Source organism: Phocoena sinus, chromosome 9 (genome assembly GCF_008692025.1).
Source record: "Phocoena sinus isolate mPhoSin1 chromosome 9, mPhoSin1.pri, whole genome shotgun sequence".
Classification (NCBI taxonomy): domain Eukaryota; kingdom Metazoa; phylum Chordata; class Mammalia; order Artiodactyla; family Phocoenidae; genus Phocoena; species Phocoena sinus.
In genome coordinates, this window is record NC_045771.1 from 106,575,369 (window position 1) to 106,598,057 (window position 22,689).

Consider the following 22,689-nt stretch of genomic DNA (forward strand, 5'->3'; position numbering starts at 1 on the left):
ACATATTTTCTTATGATCACTGATGCTGGCCTCTCTACTTGCCAGATGTCTCTGTGAGCCCAGGACGGAGATCCCCCAGGACACACCCCTTTTCCTGTAGGCAGCTCTTAGGTCAGGTCGAAGGTCATGTTTACTTCCCTGTTTTCTTCTGTGAAGGTTTTCTGCCAATGTCATGAAACGCTATATGTGACAGTGACAGTGTTGGGGGATCGTGTGGGTCATTCTCCTTCCCTCCCAGGGTTCTCCTGAGTTCTTCACTCACCCCCAAAACTCATTCGATTGTGTCCCTGGATGTTTCATTATAGAAACCCCTGTCCACCTGGTGAAACCCTTGCTCTTCGGTGTCTGCAGGCCGGTTACCTGCCGCATGGCTGCCCCCTCCCTGCAGGACCCCTCTAGACTCTTGTCCATCCCCACAGCACCGGTTCTTCCCAGGCCCCGTCTCTGCCGTTCACACTTGGCTGCTTCTCTCCCGTTGTCCCCTGGAAAGCACTTAGCCCTTCTCACTGCTCGTCAGAATTCCCAGACCTTCTACCACCACACTGGCTGTAAGCCCCTCCTCTGCCGAGCTGCTCTGTTCAGCACTACATAAGTTACCTGCTAGCACCTGGGAACCCCTCCTAAAGTGGCAGCTTTCCCTGAAAAGGGAAATTGTCTTAACCGTCTCTGCGTGACAGCCACCCACTGTGGGGTTGCTAGTTAGCACGTGGGTAATAGGTGTTTGCGCACGGACCTGGAATGAAACTTAGCTTCAAGAGATCTTCGGAATTTCAAAAGTTTCCTGAAGCCTAGAAAACGTTGATGGGCTGTTTTATCGCCGCAGGTGTGCTCGCTTGAGAGTAATTTTCTTCCATGACTTCATCTTTATAGATTTCACTTTAATTTAGGATGGCTTCGGATGAAGCAGTGTGTCCTGGGCAGACATGGGTGTTCTGCTCTGCCTGCCTTGATGTTGATCCAGTTGTCAGGCTGGGAGCTTCCTCTGAGGATAACCTGGGGACCTCCAGAGAGGTTTGAGAGGCCCAGGAGAGAAAAGGCAGGGCGAGTAAGTCAAGGATCCGATTGTTTGTTCTTTTGGTCCAAGGGAAATGAGTCAGCAAAGTCGCTTAGATAAAATCATCAGAGGTGTTTTCCTCTTCCCTGGAGTGTTTAAAAGCCAGAATTTTGTGGAAGTGGCTACTGCACTGTGAAATACTAAGGGGAAAGTTATCAAGCATATGGAAATTTGGAGTAGCCAAATGCATAACGAGATCTACTTGAGTAACCAGAATTCTGTGTCTGAAGATTACAGGCAAGAGAACTAAGGAAAATGACTAGGACTTAACACATTAAAAATATCCCTGTCCCGTCAGATGCCCCAGCGGCCCTTGACGAGATGCCATCCTTACCTTACTTCCTTTAATGAGAGACGTGGCCAGTGGGGGTGGGTTGCGTGTACGACTCAGGTAGGAACAGAAAAAACAGGCATGGACTGACAGGAGTCTCTGCCAGGTTTTAAGGCATTGGGATCCCCTCCAACCAAATGCCAGTTCTGGTTCAGGAGGTCTGCGGTGGGGTCAGCCCGAGTTTCTGACGGGTGCGCAGGGATGCTGTTGCTGTGGTGGACACGTGGGTCGGCGGCGCTTGGTGGTCGGAGCGGTGCTCTGTTGCTTACACCTTACACGTTGTCTCAGCCTCACGGGAGCCGAGTCCTTGCAGCCACCCTGGGCCCCCCGCTGAGCGGTGCGCCCCGGTGCTGGGTGTTATCCAGCACGGGAATGGCAGCCTAACTGTCACAGTGGCTCTGTGACTTTTTGTGAATCGAGATCATTTATGTTAGGTTCCCAGTGCGTTTAGCCACTCTTCCGTAAATGGTGGGTAATTGTCATTTGGGGAATCTCCGAAAGAGGTAGGACTTTGTCCAAGTCCCTAAGAAGCAAAGTATGTTGATGTGGCTAATACTCTGGCCATCGCTCACAAAATAAACACGGCGACCAGTGTTCAGAGTGTCGCTCCTGAACTCCCTTGGCAAGTTCTGTTTGAACGCTGCCCACACCAGGCACCGGGTGTGGTCAGAGGCGTGGAGCTACTGTTTGATCACTCAGGCGGTGGGGATGTGAAGAAAGTTGTGAGTGTTTGAAGTCTGGAGTGAATCTAGAACCTTGCAAGCTGCCTTCTTGAATAAATCTGTATTTATATAAAACCTGTTTTTCAAAAGCGGGGAGAATCTACAGGTAGACACTGAGTGTGTGCTTACTCAAAGCAGACGGGCCTGTGTTATGTGTTAGCTTTAGAGTCCCAGTAAGCACAAGGATTGTTTTACATATTTCAGTCAAGTATTGTGTCCGGATAAGAGAGCAGGCTTAGAAACATCACCGTGTGTTTCTGGGTAGTGAAAGAATAATGAATTCTTCTCATTCAGAGGTACGTTTACTAGATGATGCAGCAAGGAAGTGTAGAGGCTGTTTTCTGTGTAACGTCAAAGCCTTAGAAATGAGAGCTCACTCAAGTTAAAAACATTTTTTGATTTTGTCACTAGGATGGAAACTATTCAGAGTTCACTGATTTTAAGGAACAAGAATAAGGTCTACTAGGTGACACTCGGAAGTAAATCTGTGTGAGATTTAGCTGCAGCTGAGCCCTGCGGAGCAGGCCGTGCTCCGCTCACCCACGGCCTCTGCCCCTCTTGCCGCGCCTCTGGAATGGCTCCTCGGCCAGATGACCACCATCACCTGCGGCGGCTCGGTGGCCTCTTGCATTGTTGGTTGAGCAAAATGCTGGCTTGCATGCTGCTGCACGGGCTTTCCGAAGACCTGCCAGGCTTTAGAGATGGCCAGATACCGACGGTAAAAGGCGAAATGCAGCGTGCCCTGGGCAGATTGCCCAAATCTTGGTACCTGTATCACGTCGTGGTACCTGTATCTTTCTCTGAACTTCATTTCTAGATTCTGTCCCGTTTATAGACCCTGTTGGTTGGTGGAGGGCAGAGCTTGAAAGGAAAGGGCCCCTCTGATCTTGGGAGAAGTTCCAGGCACTGTTGGGGCGGGGAGAGGTGTGGCCAGTAGGGGCCACGGCAATTGGTCACCAAGCCCAGCTGTCCTCTGAGTGTGGAAAGCCCAGCTGCCACGGGTCCCTGCAGCTTGTTGGAGTCCTGGACGCCTGACGGCATCTTCGGGCCTTTCTGAATTTGGAAATCTCACTTCCCAATGTCTGAGTTTATTTTTCAGGTAGATGGTTATGTTCTCCTGATATTCTGAAGGCTTTCTGATTATGTGGAATTGGCAGTTGTAATAGATGGTTTGGTCCATTTATAAAGATAAGGCAGGTGGGGCTTCCCTGGTGGCGCAGTGGTTGAGAGTCCTCCTGCCGACGCAGGGGATGCGGGTTCGTGCACCGGTCCGGGAAGATCCCACATGCCGCGGAGTGGCTGGGCCCGTGAGCCATGGCCTCTGAGCCTGCGTGTCCGGAGCCTGTGCCCCGCAACGGGAGAGGCCACAACAGTGAGAGGCCCACGTACTGCAAAATAAATAAATAAATAAAATAAGGCAGGTGGTGAGCTTCTAACTTCACGTTCTCTTCCGGTTCTCCTCCCTCCGTTTTGCAGGAGTCACACAGTGTCTGTGTTGTCAGAGCTGCTAGCAGGGACCCCCAGCCCCACCTGTTCTCAGGTCTTCCCATGGCGCTCTGCACGCAGAGGGGCTGCTCTCCGGGGATTTCTGAGTCTCTGGCTCTCAGACCTTGTCTTCTTGCTGATGCCATGTGGGGCTTGGTGCTGTCAGGAGTGCCCTGGGTCTGGGGGGGCTACCTTGTCACCTGGTTTGTTGGAAGCTGATGTTCACTTTTTTTTTTTTCCTTTTTCCTTTTCGTAACACTGCAAAATACTCAATTTGCAGATTATTGAAGCAAACCTAAATGGAGAATTGAACTTGAAAATAGAAACTGAACTAGTATGTGTTACAACTCATTTTAAAGATCTTGGAAATCCTCCATTAGGTAAGTTTCCTGCTGGGTTATGTTTTGCTTTTGATAAATTGTTTCAGATGACATACCATACCGAGGTCTGTAGATGGAAAATGGTTGAACTTTGGGTGCCTGTGTTTCATGCTTGGGAAGGGAACAAATAATGGGGCTGGATCACTTGTTACTGCACTGTGGTGGGCAGGTGAGCCTCCTGGGCATGAGGAGCTGTGCCTCCACCAGTGGCTGAAGGGTGAGCCCTGGGGCTCCCTCGTTCCTCATCCATAAAACCTGGGCTTGGGCTCAGTCTCCAAGAGCCCTTCCAGCTCTTCACATCCTGTGCCTTCTCCCAAAGATTGTAGTTTCTCACGTGGGGTGGAGTTAGACATGTAGATGACACTCATTTTCTCCTACTTTTTTTGTGTGTGTATTAAAAAGTAAAAAGTTTTTCTTTCTTTCTTTCATTTTTTTTCTTACATCTTTATTGGAGTATAATTGCTTTACAATGGTGTGTTAGTTTCTGCTTTATAACAAAGTGAATCAGTTATACATATGTTCCTATATCTCTTCCCTCTTGAATCTCCCTCCCACCCCCCTCCCTATCCCACCCCTCTAGGTGGTCACAAAGCACCGAGCTGATCTCCCTGTGCTATGCGGCTGCTTCTCACTAGCTATCCATTTTACATTTGGTAGTGTATATATGTCCATGCCACTGTCTCACTTTGTCACAGCTTACCCTTCCCCCTCCCTATATCCTCAAGTCCATCTTCTAGTAGGTCTGTGTCTTTATTACTGTCTTACCCCTAGGTTCTTCATGACCTTTTTTTGTTTCTTAGATTACATATATATGTGTTAGCATACGGTATTTGTCTTCTCTTTCTGACTTACTTCACTCTGTGTGACAGACTCTACATCCATCCACCTCACTACAAATAACTCAATTTCATTGCTTTTTATGGCTGAGTAATATTCCATTGTGTATATGTGCCACATCTTCTTTTATTCATCCGATGATGGACACTTAGGTTGTTTCCATCTCCTGGCTATTATAAATAGAGCTGCAATGAACATTTTGGTACATGACTCTTTATGAATTATGGTTTTCTCAGGGTATATGCCCAGGAGTGGGATTGCTGGGTCATATGGTAGTTCTATTTGTAGTTTTTTAAGGAACTTCCATACTGTTCTCCATAGTGGCTGTACCAGTTCACATTCCCACCAGCAGTGCAAGAGTGTTCCCTTTTCTCCACACCCTCTCCAGCATTTACTGTTTCCAGATTTTTTGATGATGGCCATTCTGACTGGTGTGAGATGATATCTCATTGTAGTTTGGATTTACATTTCTCTAATGATTAATGATGTTGACCATTCTTTCATGTGTTTGTTGGCAATCTGAATATTTTCTTTGGAGAAATGTCTATTTAGGTCTTCTGCCCATTTTTGGATTGGGTTGTTTGCTTTTTTGTTATTGAGCTGCATGAGCTGCTTGTAAATTTTGGAGATTAATCCTTTGTCCATTGCTTTATTTGCAAATATTTTCTCCCATTCTGAGGGTTGTCATTTGGTCTTGTTTATGGTTTCCTTTGCTGTGCAAAAGCTTTGAAGTTTCATTAGGTCCCATGTTTTTATTTTTGTTTTACTTCCATTTCTCTAGGAGGTGGGTCAAAAAGGATCTTGCTGTGATTTATGTCACAGACTGTTCTGCCTATGTTTTCCTCTAAGAGTTTGCTAGTTTCTGGCCTTAAATTTAGGTCTTTAATCCATTTTGAGTTTACTTTTGTGTATGGTGTTAGGGAGTGTTCTAATCTCATACTTTTACATGTACCTGTCCAGTTTTCCCAGCACCACTTATTGAAGAGGCTGTCCTTTCTCCACTGTACATTTCTGCCTCCTTTATCAAAGATAAGGTGACAATATGTGTGTGGGTTTATCTCTGGGCTTTCTATCCTGTTCCATTGATCAATATTTCTCTTTTTGTGCCAGTGCCATACTGTCTTGATTACTGTAGCTTTGTAGTATAGTCTGAAGTCAGGGAGCCTGATTCCTCCAGCTCCGTTTTTTGTTCTTAAGATTGCTTTGGCTATACGGGTTTTGTTGTGTTTCCATACAAATTGTGAAATTTTTTGTTCTAGTTTTGTGAAAAATGCCAGTGGTAGTTTGATAGGGTTTGCATTGAATCTGTACATTGCTTTGGGTAGTAGAGTCACTTTCACAATGTTCATTCTTCTAATCCAAGAACATGGTATATCTCTCCATCTATTTGTATCATCTTTAATTTCTTTCATCAGTGTCTTATAATTTTCTGCATACAGGTCTTTTGTCTCCTTAGGTCAGTTTATTCCTAGATATTTTATTGTTTTTGTTGCCGTGGTAAATGGGAGTGTTTTCTTGATTTCACTTTCAGATTTTTCATCATTACTGTATAGGAATGCCAGAGATTTCTGTGCATTAATTTTGTATCCTGCTACTTTACCAAATTCAATGATTAACTGTAGTAGTTTTCTGGTAGCATCTTTAGGATTCTCTGTGTATAGTATCATGTCATCTGCAAACAGTGACAGCTTTACTTCTTCTTTTCTGATTTGGATTCCTTTTAATTCCTTTTCTTCTCTGATTGCTGTGGCTATAACTTCCAAAACTATGTTGAATAAGAGTGGTGAGAGTGGGCAACCTTGTCTTGTTCCTGATCTTAGTGGAAATGGTTTCAGTTTTTCACCATTGAGGACGATGTTGGCTGTGGTTTTGTCATGTACGGCCTTTATTATGTTGAGGAAAGTTCCCTCTATGCCTACTTTCTGGAGGGTTTTTTATCATAAATGGGTGTTGAATTTTGTTGAAAGCTTTCTCTGCATCTATTGAGATGACCATATGGTTTTTCTCCTTCAATTTGTTAATATGGTGTATAACATTGATTGATTTGCATATATTGGAGAATTCTTGCATTCCTGGAATAAACCCCACTTGATCATGGTGTATGATCCTTTTAATTTGCTGTTGGATTCTGTTTGCTAGTATTTTGTTGAGGATTTTTGCATCTATGTTCATCAGTGCTATTGGCCTGTAATTTTCTTTGTGACATCCTTGTCTGGTTTTGGTATCAGGGTGATGGTGGCCTGGTAGAATGAGTTTGGGAGTGTTCCTCCCTCTGCTATATTTTGGCAGAGTTTGAGAAGGATAGGTGTTAGCTCTTCTCTAAATGTTTGATAGAATTCGCATGTGAAGCCATGTGGTCCTGGGCTTTTGTTTGTTGGAAGATTTTAAATCATAGTTGCAATTTCAGTGCTTGTGATTGGTCTGTTCGTATTTTCTATTTCTTCCTGATTCAGTCTTGGCAGCATTGTGCATTTCTACAGATTTGTCCATTTCTTCCAGGTTGTCCATTTTATTGGCATAGAGTTGCTTGTAGTAATCTCTCACGATCCTTTGTATTTCTGCAGTGTCAGTTGTTACTTCTCCTTTTTCATTTCTAATTCTATTGATTTGAGTCTTCTCCCTATTTTTCTTGATGAGTCTGGCTAATGGTTTATCAGTTTTGTTTATCTTCTCAAGGAACCAGCTTTTAGTTTTATTGATTTTTTGCTATCATTTCCTTCATTTCTTTTTCATTTATTTCTGATCTGATCTTTCTGATTCCTTTCTTTCTGCTAACTTTGGGGATTTTTTTTCGTTCTTCTTTCTCTAATTGTTTTAGGTGCAAGGTTAGGTTGTTTATTTGAGATGTTTCCTGTTTCTTAAGGTAGGATTGTATTTCTATAAACTTCCCCCTTAGAACTGCTTTTGCTGCATCCCATAGGTTTTGGGTCATCCTGTCTCCATTGTCATTTGTTTCTAGGTATTTTTTGATTTCCTCTTGGATTTCTTCAGTGATCACTTCGTTATTAAGTAGTGTATTGTTTAGCCTCCGTGTGTTTGTATTTTTTACAGATCTTTTCTTGTAATTCATATCTATTCTCATAGCATTGTGGTCGGAAAAGATACTTGATACAATTTCAATATTCTTAAATTTACAAAGGCTTGATTTGTGACCCAAGATATGATCTATCCTGGAGAATGTTCCATGAGCACTTAAGAAAAATGTGTATTCTGTTGTTTTTGGATGGAGTGTCCTATAAATATCAATTAAGTCCATCTTGTTTAATGTATCATTTAAAACTTGTGTTTCATTATTTATTTTCATTTTGGATGATCTGTCCATTGGTGAAAATGGTATGTTAAAGTCCCCTACTATAAATGTGTTACTGTCGATTTCCCCTTTTATGGCTGTTAGTATTTTTCTTATGTATTGAGGTGCTCCTATGTTGGGTGCATAAATATTTACAGTTGTTATATCTTCTTCTTTGATCGATCCCTTGATCATTATGTCGTGTCCTTCTGTGTCTCTTCTAATAGTCTTTATTTTAAAGTCTATTTTTTCTGTTATGAGAATTGCTACTCCAGCTTTCTTTTGATTTCCATTTGCATGGAATATCTTTTTCCATCCCCTCACTTTCAGTCTGTATGTGTCTCTAGGTCTGTCATGGGTCTTTTTTAGACAGCATATATATGGGTCTTGTTTTTCTATACATTCAGCCAGTCTGTGTCTTTTGGTGGGAGCATTTAATCCATTTACATGTAAGGTAATTATCGATATGTATGTTCCCTTGACCATTTTCTTAATTATTTTGGGTTTGTTATTGTATGTCTTTTTCCTTCTCTTGTATTTCTTGCCTAGAGAAGATCCTTTAGCATTTGTTATAAATCTGGTTTGGTGGTGCTGAACTCTCAGCTTTTGCTTGTCTGTAAAGATTTTAATTTCTCCATCAAATCTGAATGAAATCCTTGCTGGGTAGAGTAATATTGGTTGTAGGTTTTTCTCCTTCATCACTTTAAATATGTCCTGCCAGTCCCTTCTCGCTTGCAGAGTTTCTGCTGAAAGATCAGCTGTTAACCTTATGGGGATTCCCTTGTGTGTTATTTGATGTTTTTCCCTTGCTGCTTTTAATATGTTTTCTTTGTATTTACTTTTTGATAGTTTGATTAATATGTGTCTTGGTGTGTTTCTTTTTAGATTTATCCTGTATGGGACTCTCTCTGCTTCCTAGACTTGATTAACTATTTCCTTTCCCATATTAGGGAAGTTTTCAACTAAAATCTCTTCAAATATTTTCTTAGTCCCTTTCTTTTTCTCTTCTTCTTCTGGAACCCCTATAATTCCAATGTTGGTACGTTTAATGTTGTCCCCGAGGTCTCTGAGACTGTCCTCAGTTCTTTTCATTCTTTTTTCTTTATTCTGCTCTGCAGTAGTTATTTCCACTATTTTCACTTCCAGGTCACTTATCCGTTCTTCTGCCTCAGTTATTCTGCTATTGATCCCTTCTAGAGTATTTTTAATTTCATTTGTTGTGTTGTTCATCATTGCTTGTTTCCTCTTTAGTTCTTCTAGGTCCTTGTTAAATGTTTCTTGCATTTTCTCCATTCTATTTCCAATATTTTGGATCATCTTTACTATCATTATTCTGAATTCTTTTTCAGGTAGACTGCCTATTTTCTCTTCATTTGTTAGGTTTGGTGGGTTTTTATCTTGCTCCTTCATCTGCTGTGTGTTTTTCTGTCTCTCATTTTGCTTATCTTACTGTGTTTGGGGTCTCCTTTTTGCAGGCTGCAGGTTCGTAGTTTCTGTTGCTTTTGGTGTCCGTCCCCAGTGGCTAAAGTTGGTTCAGTGGGTTGTGTGGGCTTCCTGGTGGAGTGGACTAGTGCCTGTGTTCTGTTGGATGAGGCTGGATCTTGTCTTTCTGGTGGGCAGGTCCACGTCTGGTGGTGTGTTTTGGGGTGTCTGTGGACTTATTATGATTTTAGGCAGCCTCTCTGCTAATGCGTGGGGTTGTGTTCCTGTCTTGCTAGTTATTTGGCATAGGGTGTCCAGCACTGTAGCTTGCTGGTTGTTGAGTGAAGCTGGATGCTGGTGTTGAGATGGAGATCTCTGGGAGATTTTCGCCGTTTGATATTACGTGGAGCTGGGAGGTCTCTTGTGGACCAGTGTCCTGAAGTTGGCTCTCCCACCTCAGAGGCACAGCACTGACTCCTGGCTGCAGCACCAAGAGCCTTTCATCCACATGGCTCAGAATAAAAGGTAGAAAAAGTAGAAAGAAAGAAAGGAAGGGAGGGAGGGAGGGAGGAAGAGAATAAAAGAAAATAAAATAAAGTAGGGTAAAATAAAACAAAGTTATTAAAATAAAAATAATTATTAAGAAAAAAATTTTTTAAAAAAGTAAATAAAACAAAACAAAGCAAAAAAACCCCGACGGATAGAACCCTAGGACAAATGGTGAAAGCAAAGGTATACAGAGAAAATCTCACACAGAAGCATATACATACACACTCACAAAAAGAGGAAAAGGGGAAAAAATAATAAATCTTGCTCTCAAAGTCCACCTCCTCAATTTGGGATGGTTTGTTGTCTATTCAGGTATTCCACAGATGCAGGGTACATCAAGTTGATTGTGGCGATTTAATCAGCTGCTCCTGAGGCTGCTGGGAGAGATTTCCCTTTCTCTTCTTTGTTTGCACAGCTCCGGGGGCTCAGCTTTGTATTTGGCCCCGCCTCTGCGTGTAGGTTGCCAGAGGGCGTCTGTTCTTTGCTCAGACAGGACGGGGTTAAAGGAGCAGCTGATTCGGGGTCTCTGGCTCACTGAGGCTGGGGGAATGGGAGGGACATGATGCGGGGCGAGCCTGTGGCGGCAGAGGCCAGCTTGACGTTGCACCAGCTTTAGGTGCACCGTGAGTTATCTCTGGGAAGTTGTCCCTGGATCCTGGGACCCTGGCAGTGGCGGGGTGCACAGGCTCCCCGGAACGGAGGTGTGGATAGTGACCTGTGCTCGCACACAGGCTTCTTGGTGGCGGCAGCAGCAGCCTTAGTGTCTCATGCCCATCTCTGGGGTCCGTGCTGTTAGCTGCAGTTCGCTCCCCTCTCTGGAGCTCCTTTAAGCAGCGCTCTTAATCTGCTCTCCTCACGCACCAGGAAACAAAGAGGGAAGCAAAAGTCTGTTGTCTCTTTGGCAGATCCAGACTTTTCCCCAGACTCCCTCCGGGCTAGCCGTGGTGCACTAACTCTGTGCAGGCTGTGTTCATGCCGCCAACCCCAGTCCTCTCCCTGTTACGTTATTTATAATAGCAAATCACCTGCTAATGTTGGAGGGTCTCCTGCAGAGGTGGGGGGTGGCTGTGCCTCACCATGGGGACAAGGACATTGAGAGGAGAAGTTCTGGGAAGTACTCCTTGGCGTGAGCCCTCTCATTTTTTTTTTTTAATTGTTGGAATATAGTTGCCTTACAGTGTTGTGTTAGTTTCAGGTGTATGGCAGAGTGATTCAGTTATATATATGTGTGTGTGTGTGTGTGTACACATATATATATATATATGTGTACACACACACACACACACACATATTTCTTTTTCTGATTCTTGTCCCGTATAGGTTATTACAGAGTACTGAGTGTAGTTTCCTGTGCTATACAGTAGGTCCTTGTCATTTATTTTATATATACTGGTTTATATACATTAATCCCAAACTCCTGGTTTATCCATCCCCTTCACCTATTCACTTCTGTTTTAGGGAGTGTCCTAATTTCATTCTTTTACACGTGGTTGTCCAGTTTTCCCAGCAGCATTTATCGAAGAGACTGTCTTTTCTCCATTGTATATTTTGGGATTCTTTATAAAAGATTAATTAACCACAGGTATGTGGGTTTATTTCTGGACTTTCCATCCTCTTCCATTGATCTGTGTTTCTGTTTTTGTGCCAGTACCTTACTGTTTTGATGACTGTAGCTTTGTACTATAGTCTGAAGTCAGAGAGCCTGATTCCTCCAGGTCCATTTTTGTTTCTCAAGATTGCTTTGGCTATTTGGGGTCTTATTTGTTCCCATCCAAATTTTAAAATGTTTTTTTCTAGTTCTGTGAAAAATGTCATTGGTAATTTGATGGGGATTGCATTGAGTCTGTAGATTGCCTTAGGTGGTATAGTCATTTTAATTCTTCCAGTCCAGGAGCATGGTATATTTTTCTATCTGCTTGTGTCATCTCTGATTTCTTTCATCAACGTCTTATAGTTTTTGGAGTGCAGGTTTTTGCCTCCTTAGGTAGGTTTATTCCTAGGTATTTTATTCTTTTTGATGCAATGATAAATGGGATTGTTCCCTTAATTTTTCTTTCTGATCTTTCATTGTTAATGTGTAGAAATGCAACAGATTTCTGTGTATTAATCTTGTGTCCTGCAACTTTACTGAATTCATTGATGAGCTCTAGTAGTTTTCTGGTAGCATCTTTAGGATTTTCTATGTATAGAATCATGTTATATGCAAACAGTGACAGTTTTACTTTTTTTCCAATTTGGATTCCTTTTATTTCTTTTTCTTCTCTGATTGTTCTGGCTAGGTCTTCCAAAAGTATGTTGAAAAAACGTGGCAGAAGTGGACATCCATATCTTGTTCCTGATCTTAGAGGAAATGCTGTCAGCTTTTCACCATTGACTATGATGTTAGCTGTGGGTTTGTCATATATGGCCTTTATTATGTTAAGGTAGGTTTCCTCTGTGCCCACTTTCTGGAGAGTTTTTATCATAAATGGTGTTGAATTTTGTCAGAAGCTTTTTCTGCTTCTGTTGATGCATGTTGGGATGATCATATGGTTTCTTTATTTTTTGTTAATGTGGTATATCACACTGATTGTTTTGTGGATATTGAAAATTCTTTGCATCCCTGGGATAAATCCCACTTGGTCATAGTGTATGATCCTTTTAATGTGTTTTTGGATTCTTTTTGCTAGTATTTTGCTGAGGATTTTTGTGTCTATGTTCATCAGTGATATTGGCCTGTAATTTTCTTTTTTTGGTATCTTTGGTTTTGCTATCAGGGTAATGGTGGCCTCATAGAATGAGCTTGGGAGTGTTCCTTCCTTTGCGAATTTTTGGAAGAGTTTCAGAAGTATAGGTGTTAACTCTCCTCCTCTTTGTGTTTGATAGAACACACCTGTGGTCCTGGACTTTTGTTCATTGGAAGATTTTTAGTCACAGTTTCAAATTCAGTACTCCTGATTAGTCTGTTCATATTTTCTGTTTCTTCCTGGTTCAGTCTTGGGAGATTGTACCTTTCTAAGAATTTTTCCATTTCTTCTAGGTGGTCCATTTTATTGGCGTATAGTTGCTTGTAGTAGTCTCTTACGATCCTTTGTATTTCTTTGGTGTCTGTTGTAACTTCTCCTTTTCCATTTCTAATATTATTGATTTGGATCATCTCCCTTTTTTTCTTGATGAGTTTGGCTAAAGGTTTATCACTTTTGTTTATCTTTTCAAAGAACCAGCTTTTAGTTTCATCTTTTCTACTTCCTTCATCTGTAGTTCATTTATTTGTGCTGTGATCTTTATGATTTCTTTCCTTCTACTAACTTTGGGTTTTGTTTGTTCTTTCTCTATTTGCTTGTTTTCATATCCATTCAGCCAGTCTGTGTCTTTTAATTGGAGCATTTAATCCATTTACATTCAAGGTAATTACTGGTATGTATGTTCTTATTGCCATTTTGTTAATTGTTTTGTGTTTGTTTTTGTCGGTTTTTTTTCTTCCCTTCCTCTTTTGTTCTCATGTGATTTGATGGCTGCCCTTAGTGTTGTGTTTGGATTCCTTTTTCTTTTTTGTGTGTATATGTATTGTAGATTTTTGGTTTGCAGTTCCCATGATGTTTTGATATGGCAGGCTACATTTATACAAAACTGTACTCTGTCTTCTTATGATTGCTGGTTTTCATGTCATGTTTGTGTGTGGATGATTTCCTACTTTTACTGTATGCTTGCCTTTACCAGCGAGCTTTACCATTCCTCATTTTCTCATTTCTAGTTGTGACCTTTTCTTTTTCCCCTAGAGAACTTCATTTAGCATTTGTTGCAAAGCTGGTTTGGTGATGCTGAATTCTTTAAGCTTTTGCTTGTCTGTAAAGCTTTTGATTTCTCCACTGAATCTGAACAAGAGCCTTGCTGGGTATTCTTGGTTATAGGTTTTCCCTTTCATCACTTGAAATATATTGTGCCACTCCCTTCTGGGCCGCAGAGTTTCTGGTGAGAAATAAACTGATAACCTTATGGGGATTCCCTTGTATGTTATTTGTTGCTTTTCCCTTGTTGCTTTTAATATTTTTTCTTTGTCTTTTATTTCTGTCAACTTGATTACAGTGTGTCTCGGCAAGTTCCTCCTTGGGTTTGTCTTGTATGGGACTCTGCGCTTCCTGGACTTGGGTGACTGTTTCCTTTGCCAGGTTAGGGAAGTTTTCAGCTATTATCTCTTCAAATACTTTCTCAGACCCTTTCTCTCTCGCTTCTCCTTCTAGGACACTTATAATGGGAATGTTGGTGTTTTTAACATTGTCCCAGAGGTCTCTTAAATTGTCCTCATTTCTTTTCATTCTTTTTTCTTTATTCTCTTGTGCAGCAGTGATTTCCCACCATTCTGTCTCCCAGTTCACTTATCTGTTCTTCTGCCTCATTTACTCTGCTATTGGTTCCTTCTAGTGTATTTTTCATTTCAGTTATTCAATTGTTCTACTCTGTTGTTTATATCTTTTAGCTGTTTGTTAAACATTTCTTGTCTCTTCTCGGTGTGTGCTGCCATTCTTTTTCAGAGATCTTGAAACACCTTTACTGTCATCACTCTGATTTCTTTTTCAGGTAGATTGTCTATCTCCACTTAACGTAGTTGTTCTTCTGGGGTTTTATCTTGTTCCTTCATCTGGAACATATTCCTCTGCTGTCCCATTTTGTCTAACTTTTTGTGTTTGCGATCCCACAGGCTGCGGGATTGTAGTTCCTCTTGCTTCTGATTTCTGCCCCCTGGTGGGTGAAGCTGGTCTAGAGGCTTGTGCAGGTTTCCTGGTGGGAGGGATTGGTGCTTGCCCACTATCAGGTGGAGCTGGGTCTTGTCCATCTGGTGCGCAGGGACTTGTGGAGGGGTGTGTTTTGAGGTGGCTGTTGACTTAAGATGACTAGGCAGCGTGTCTGCTGATGGGCGGGGCCATTCCCCCATCCTGTTGCTTGTTTGTGTTGAGGTGTCCCAGCACTGGAGCCTAAGGCTGTTGGGTGGGGCCGGGTCTTGGTGCCTCCAGGAGAGCTCACGCAGATGAGTACTCAGTGTTACCTCTGCCACCAGTGTCCTTTTCTCCGCAAAAGTGAGCCACAGCCGCCCCCCACTTCCTCGGGAGACCCTCCAAGGCCAGCGGGTAGGTCTGGCCCAGGCTGATATGAAGTCACTGCATTTTCCCCTGGGTCCTGGTGTGCATGAGACTATGTGTGCACCCTTCAAGGATGGAGTCTCTGTTTCCCCAGTCCTGTGGAGCTCTTGTACTCAAGCCCCACTGGCCTTCAAAGCCAGGTGCTCTGGGGGCTCCTCCTCCCGATGCTGGGCCCCCAGGCTGGGGAGCCTGATGTGGGGCTCAGAATTCTCCCTCCTCTGGGAGAACCTCTGGGATAATAGTTATTTTCCAGTTTGTGTGTCGCCCACCCAGCCGTTGTAGGATTTGATTGTATTGTGAATGTGCCCCTCCTACCATCTCCTTGCGGCTTTTTCTTTGTCCTTGGATGTAGAATATCATTTTGGTAGGTTCTATTCTTTTTCTGTTGATGGTTTTTCAGCAGTTAGTTGTGATTTTGGTGTTTTCATGAGAGGAGGTAAGGAGGTGTGCTCAAGTCCTACTCCACTATCTTATCTCCAACCCCACCCACTTTTCCTACTTTACTGTCTTTGGTACTTACAGAACTATATTAGCAAATATTAGCTTTTCGTGCATCATCAAATTTCTTGTCCCATACAAGGTGGTAAGGGACTAGGAATCAGTTCAGCAAGCAGTGGATGAGGGGGTGGTTGAGCAGATCGGCTCAGGAGTCAGAGCCCTGTGCTGTGGAGCTCACGGTGGTGGGCAGGCTGTGGGAGGGAAGCTCCAGCAGGGAGCGAGGCAGAGGCCCTGGGGACGGTGCTCACTCTGTGAAGGCTGTTTTAGTCACTCGTGTGTTCCAAAGTAGATCTAGTAAGGCTCCTGCCACTTTTAGAATTAAAATTCGTTACTACAAGTTTGCTTATTAGAGACACGTTGTAGCTTACCGTTGCGAGGGAATTTGACTTCCTAGTGGTGGGCATGCTTCTGGAGCAAAGTGAAATCCATGTGAATAAAGCTTTGACGACAGTTGTATGAAATGACTTATTTTGGTGTTCCTCATTTTGTTTATTTTAATAAGTAACAAAGAGGGTCTTTGATACCTTCCCAGAGATGAAAGGATGTTTTCTTCCCATTCATTCCACTTTATAATGAGAGGCCTTGCTTTAGATGTATATGGTCTTTTTTCTTTTTGGGGTTTTTATTTGGCCATGCCATGAGGTATGTGGGATCTTAGTTCCCCGACCAGGGATTGAACATGGGCCCTCAGCAGTGAAAGTGCAGGGTCCTAACCACTGGACCACCTGGGAAGTCCTGTATATGTTTCTAAGAGAAACTGTTTTCTTTGACCTTAAGAAGGAGATTGGGTCATATTTCAGGTCCCTATAATCGAAGATTCCCTGTACATTAGCGTAGTATTTTTGTGGGGCTGTGACTCTTGTGGGATCTTAGTTCCCTGACCAGGGATTGAACCCTGGCCCTCAGCAGTGAAAGCATGGAGTCCTAACCACTGGACCGCCAGGGAATTCCTGTAGCATAGCATCTTAAAAGAGTCAGTACTTAATAAATGTTTGTTTAGTGAGTGATTGCATTTATATCATGCAGTATTTCTCTAGGCTGCTAAAGTGAGTGGTCATGTAAATCATTTATTTAAATGATTTATTGATAAACAGTCATCGTACGATCTCTGGGTTCCCTGTTCCACTTGAAGATAATTGTATCTTAAAATATTCTGTCATTTTAGCTTCTGAAAATGCTTCTCAATATAGAAACTCAGAACAAATGGCTGAAGTGCACATAGACATTAGGAAGCTCCTACAGTTCCTTGCTGGACAACAAGTAAATCCTACAAAGGCCACATGCAGTAAGTTTGCATTTTGATTCATTTTTCACACTTCAAGTACTTTAATCAACTGTAGTCTTAAGCGTTGTGTGCAGTTTCGTAAATGCAGGGAACAGCTCGGTCACTGGTGGACTCCAGTTTTCTGGGGTGGTCGGGTATTTGGGTTTTCCCGGCCAATGGGTGTGGGCTGCTTTGCCTGGCGTCATGTGTGAGTCTGCACCTGGAGAGAAGCTGCATGTGGGCAGGGACATCCAGCCCAGTCTTGCTGTGTTTCTCTAACCTTACGTATGTGGAGTCTCTGATACCGCTGGGCTTGGATTTAAGTTTCCATCTCAAAGCATTTCTTTCCTTCCTGTGTCTGAGCCTGACTTGTTGCAGTAGTCCAGTGTCTTGCCATCTGTGCTTCCTCTTGACTCCTGACTTTTAACAGTGGTTGGCTCTGCTGCCCGCCTCTGGGGAGCTCTCCCCGCCACCCTCAGTCTCCACCGCCACCTCTGTGTGTGCAGCACGTCTTCTGAAGTGTCCTTCTGCTGGTCCCCTGTGTCCCTTCCCAACCTCCCATTCTCTTGGGACTGGTCTCTCAGCAGCCTGGGCATGTGCTCTTTGTTTGCCTTTCTCCTGCTGCCTGGCTCGTTCTAGCTTCAGCCAGCTTTCCTCAGGTGTGGCCTTCCCCATGGCTCCCCCTGCAGCTCCTGCCCTCAGTGGTGTGGCCCTGGCAGCTGGGCTGCTTTCATGCTGCGGCCACTCCTCTTCCTCTTGTCTGGCTTCTCTTTTTGGTCTTGGGCCCCATGCCTCGGTGCTCACCTTAGGCTGCATGGTGCCTGCCCTTGCAGGCTGCCTCCTGCTCTCTAACAAGGCCCTGCATGCTTGGCTCTTCTCAGCACACTCAGGGCACCTGCTGATGGGAAGCTGCTTTTTTCCTGGAAGGATGATGACCTGGGTACATGTGGCTTCTGGGAAGTCTGCCCTGTGGGTTTTTCCTTGGAGACCTTGGCCTGTTCCTCGGCAGCAGGTGAGCCAGCCTGGGCCAGGCCCCTGGTTTGGCATCGGCTGGGCCAGTTGAGACCAGTCACCTTGAGAGGGCCTGGGTGCTCCAGGAGAGGCTCGGGGGAGAAGCTGCTACAGTGTTCAGGGTTGAAAGTGTGTGTGTGGAATGGGTCTCGACGGTAATGGATTTCCTCTCTGCCTAGATATTGTGAAGAACAAGATTGTTCATTTTGACCTGCTCCATGAAGACGTCTCCCTGCAGTATTTCATCCCAGCGTTGTCGTAACCCCACCTATGGGATCGGGGAGCTCAGGGACTTTGGTCTGGACCCGAAGAGGCCGTAGGGCGATGTGTTCTAAGTCATTTGTGTCTGTCCCCACAGCAGTGAAATCCTATGTATTTTTACTTTTCTTTCCCTTCTATAATATTTTAACTAGAAATTGAATTAATGAAACACAGTTGGATAAACATTTCTTCATATTATTTCTTTATTCTGTCTGCTTTGTTTTGCCTTTAAGACGTTGAAAACAAAAGTTAAAATTTATTTATTCATACTTTAAACTTTCTTATTAAAGTTGTAAAAATCCTCCTGTGTTTCGAATTGGTGTAGTAATCAAAATTGGCAAAGATAATGTTTGCTGAGCCTGGTACTTTTCCCCAAGGCACTGTCTCCAGCTCAGTATGTCACTGTGGGAACAGACCTGGGGCACTTAAGTTTCCGTGTGCTTGGAGCTCAAGAAGGTGAGGACGGCCCTCCTGCTACCTCTGTCCCACAGAGCGGACCCCGCAGAGCATCTTGGGGTCGGGCTGCACTTGGTGCGGCCTTGTCATGACGCCCATGGAGACTGGAGTTGGCCCCTGTGATGCCGTGAGGTGGTCCTGCTGCCCCAGCTCCCAGTGTCTCCCTGAGGCCGGTGTGGTCTCAGTTGTCATTTCACAGTTCTTTCTTCCACAGTGCATTGAGTCTGCCATTCTGGAAAGGGGAGAAGCAAACGAGACTTCCGTCAGGGTCAGTAGTCAGTGAGGACCCACATTTGTGTTTGGACGTCACAGCTGGTGCAGGTCCTGGCAGGCCTGCATTCTTACCCTCCCAAAGGCATCCTGCATCATAATTCCCGTCATGATTGAGTTGCACTTGTCCTGTGTGGGTGGACATCATAAACACCATCTCAGCATCACCCTGCAGAACTGAGAAATGAGGCAGTTGCTTAGGATAAGAGGAAGAAATGGAACATCAGCAAAACTGAAAAATTATTTTATGTCTTTTTCCTATTGTTTGGTAAAAACCAATGTATATGGATGACTTCCAGTGCTCACTAGTGTTAGTTCCAATGGGATGTAATATTTTGTTAAGCTAACACTTTAAAATCAGAATCAGGATATTTGAATTTTGAAGCCTGTCTCCTGTCTGTGGCTTATAGCAAATTAATTCCAGTTGCGGTGATAAAATTTAAAACTCATTACGTACAATGAAGCAACACTTGTAAGTAGTTTTATAAAACGGAGATTTCTGTTAAAATGTGGTAGCGACTCACCAATCTGGAAAACTAGCTATTTCTGATTGTTTAAATGATGATTTATAACGTATAATGAAGATAATCTAGGACTCTTTAGCCTAAGTTAATAGTAACGGAGCACATTTCCTCATCTGCATTACACAACATGCCTTCAAGTTTTGTCTCTCAAGAATTTAACATGCATCCTTTGGCCTCCCACTGTCCGGGGCCAGATATCATGGTGGTCCTGAGGAGGACGCGTGGGCAGGACCTGTCCCAATCAGAGCAGTACGGACCCTGCGGAGCTCAAGCGACCTGCCCTGCGCCACACCGCTGGTGGCAGGGGTGAGATTCGAACACAGGGATTCTGATTTCCCTTTCCCTCGCTTCTGCTACGTGACCAGAATAGAGAATAATACGTTTCGGAGTTAACAGTAACCAACCATTTTGGGAATCTGGAAAGAACATCTTAGTTTTTTGTTTTTTTTTTAACATCTTTATTGGAGTATGATGGCTTTACATTGTTGTGTTAGTTTCTGCTGTATAACAAAGTGAATCAGCTATACATATACATATATCCCTATATCCCCTCCTTGTGTCTCCCTCCCACCCTCCCTATCCCACCCCTCTAGGTGGTCACAAAGCACTGAGCTGATCTCCCGGTGCTATGCGGCTGCTTCCCACTAGCTATCTGTTTTACGTTTGGTAGTGTATATATGTCCATGCCACTCTCTCACTTTGTCCCAGCTTACCCTTCCCCCTCCCCGTGTCCTCAAGTCCATGCTCTAGTAGGTGTGTGTCTTTATTCCCATCTTGCCCCTAGGTTCTTCATGACCATTTTTCTTGCTTTCTTTTCTTAGATTCCATATATATGTGTTAGCATATGATATTTGTTTTTCTCTTTCTGACTTACTTCACTCTGTATGACAGACTCTAGGTCCATCCACCTCACTACAGATAACTCAATTTTATCTCTTTTTCTGGCTGAGTAATATTCCATTGTATACATGTGCCACATCTTTATCCATTCATCTGTTGATGGACACTTAGGTAGTTTCCATGTCCTGGCTATTGTAAATACAGCTGCAGTGAACATTTTGGTACATGGCTCTTTTTGAATTATGGTTTTCTCAGGGTATATGCCCAATAGTGGGATTGCTGGGTTGTATGGTAGTTCTATTTTTAGTTTTTTAAGGAACCTCCATACTGTTCTCTATAGTGGCTGCACCAATTTACATTCCCACCAACAGTGCAAGAGGGTTCCCTTTTCTCCACACCCTCTTCAGCATTTATTGTTTCTAGATTTTTTGATGATGGCCATTCTGACCAGTGTGAGGTGACACCTCATTGTAACTTTGATTTGCATTTCTCTAATGATTAGTGATGCTGAGCATCCTTTCATGTGTTTGTCGGCAATCTGTATACCTTCTTTGGAGAAATGTCCGTTTAGGTCAGCTGCCCATTTTTGGATTGTGTTGTTTGTTTTTTTGATATTGAGCTGCATGAGCCGCTTGTATATTTTGGAGATTAATCCTTTGTCCGTTGTTCATTTGCACATATTTTCTTCCATTTTGAGGGTTGTCTTTTTGTCTTGTTTATGGTTGCGTTTGCTGGGCAAAAGCTTTTAAGTTTCATTAGGTCCCATTTGTTTATTTTTGTTTTTATTTCCATTTCTCTAGGAGGTGGGTCAAAAAGGATCTTGCTGTGATTTATGTCATAGAGTGAAGAATGTCTTAGTTTTAAATCTGCTATGATAAAGTAAGTTTACATACAATTCTTTTTTTTTTTTTTTTTTTTGCGGTACGTGGGCCTCTCACTGCTGTGGCCTCTCCCGTTGTGGAGCACAGGCTCCGGATGTGCAGGCTCAGTGGCCATGGCTCACGGGCCCAGCCTATCCACGGCATGTGGGATCCTCCCAGACTGGGGCACGAACCCGTGTTCCCTGCATCGGCAAGCGGACTCTCAACCACTGCGCCACCAGGGAAGCCCTACATGCAATTTTTAAAATGTCATAAAACCAGATATAATTTCCCTCAGCTCTGCATAGTGTTCATTTAGGGAGACCTGATTTGGACTGTTTTATGGATGGCTCAGGTTTTCTCTGCATGGACGTGGCCGAAGGGGGCCTTCCTTGGAGTGGCGAAGCCGGGTCTCCTTCTGACTGTCCGCAAGTCTGGCAGCTCAGTGTCTGCCTCAGCCGTTGCTCCCGCAGAGCTGCTCAGAGCTGCTGAGTGAGGGTGGCCCCTCCTCCCATGGGGGAGGTAGCAGACGTGGCGACCTGGCGAGACAACGGTGCTGCTGTACAGAACAAGTATCCCAGGGCAGAATATCACTAGGTCAGGAAATAGCAGTTTAGTCCGTTTAGAAGAAAGAATATAATTTGAGAAATTAACTTATTTCAAGACTGACATCTCCCGATGTTGAGGTCTCTTCTTAACCTGCTCTCTGGGTTTTAGAGACATGCTTTGGCTGGCTGCGATTGTGGAAGGAGCTGCCGTGTGGAGGGCTGTCCTGGGTGGTCCTGCTCAGGCCCACGTTGCTTTGGGAACATGTCTGGGCTAAGTTTGGGGGCCATCCTATATTGGGTCCGGGATGTCTAAGAATCCAAGCACCTCGTCCACCTCCCTGCGGAGCCCACCTGCCCACCGTGATCCCCAGGGCCTGGTGGAAGCGGCCTGGAACGTGGCCTCAGCATCGGTCCTGGGCTGGAATTCTGGCTCTGCCCCCGGAGCGGGAGGTGTTTGATGGCTTCGTGTCCTTGGCGGATGCTGTCTGATGAGCAAGAGTGTCGTTTTGAAGAGATGCGGTTGTGTCCCTTTATGTGGATTCTAGTAGGGATTTGAAAGGAAGCTTGGGCGTTTCTGTGCTTTTACAGCTTCTCAGTGCAGGGGATAAGAACCACCTGTTGTGAGGTGATCAGGGAGATAACGTCGTCCCCTCAGACACTGCTATGGGAGTGTGACTTGATAGCACTTTTTTTGGAGTCCAGTTTGGCATTTACTATATATGGAAAGCCTTAAAATGGTATGTACCGTTTGATTAAATACTCATTAAATACTCCTTATAGGAATTTACATACATATTCAAAGGTGTTTTTTATACTCTTACACTGAAAAATACATGAAATAGGGGATTGGTTAAACAGTCTCTATTTCATACTCTGAAAGTAATGTTACCGGGACTTCCCTGGTGGTCCAGTGGTTAAGACTCTGCACGTCCAATGCTGGGGACGTAGGCTTGATGCACGGTCGGGAACTA

General features: G+C 43.7%; 1 protein-coding gene across 3 annotated transcripts in view; it reads left to right on the plus strand.

The window, feature by feature from the left end:
- The window catches only part of HUS1 (HUS1 checkpoint clamp component), a 30,013-nt gene extending 11,491 nt beyond the window's left edge, over positions 1-18,522 (plus strand). For 2 of the 3 annotated variants that reach the window (XR_004351491.1, XM_032643565.1), the window contains 3 exons: positions 3,873-3,972; positions 16,850-16,969; positions 18,139-18,522. Coding sequence is in view for 2 of the 3 variants with exons in the window: in XM_032643565.1 (XP_032499456.1) it covers positions 3,873-3,972; positions 16,850-16,969; positions 18,139-18,221 (303 nt within the window). In the remaining variant the exon portion in view is untranslated. Of the gene's footprint in view, positions 1-3,872; positions 3,973-12,348; positions 12,481-16,849; positions 16,970-18,138 lie in introns of those variants that run through there. The other variant, XM_032643567.1, reaches the window with a different exon arrangement.
- The last annotated feature ends 4,167 nt before the right edge of the window (positions 18,523-22,689 follow it).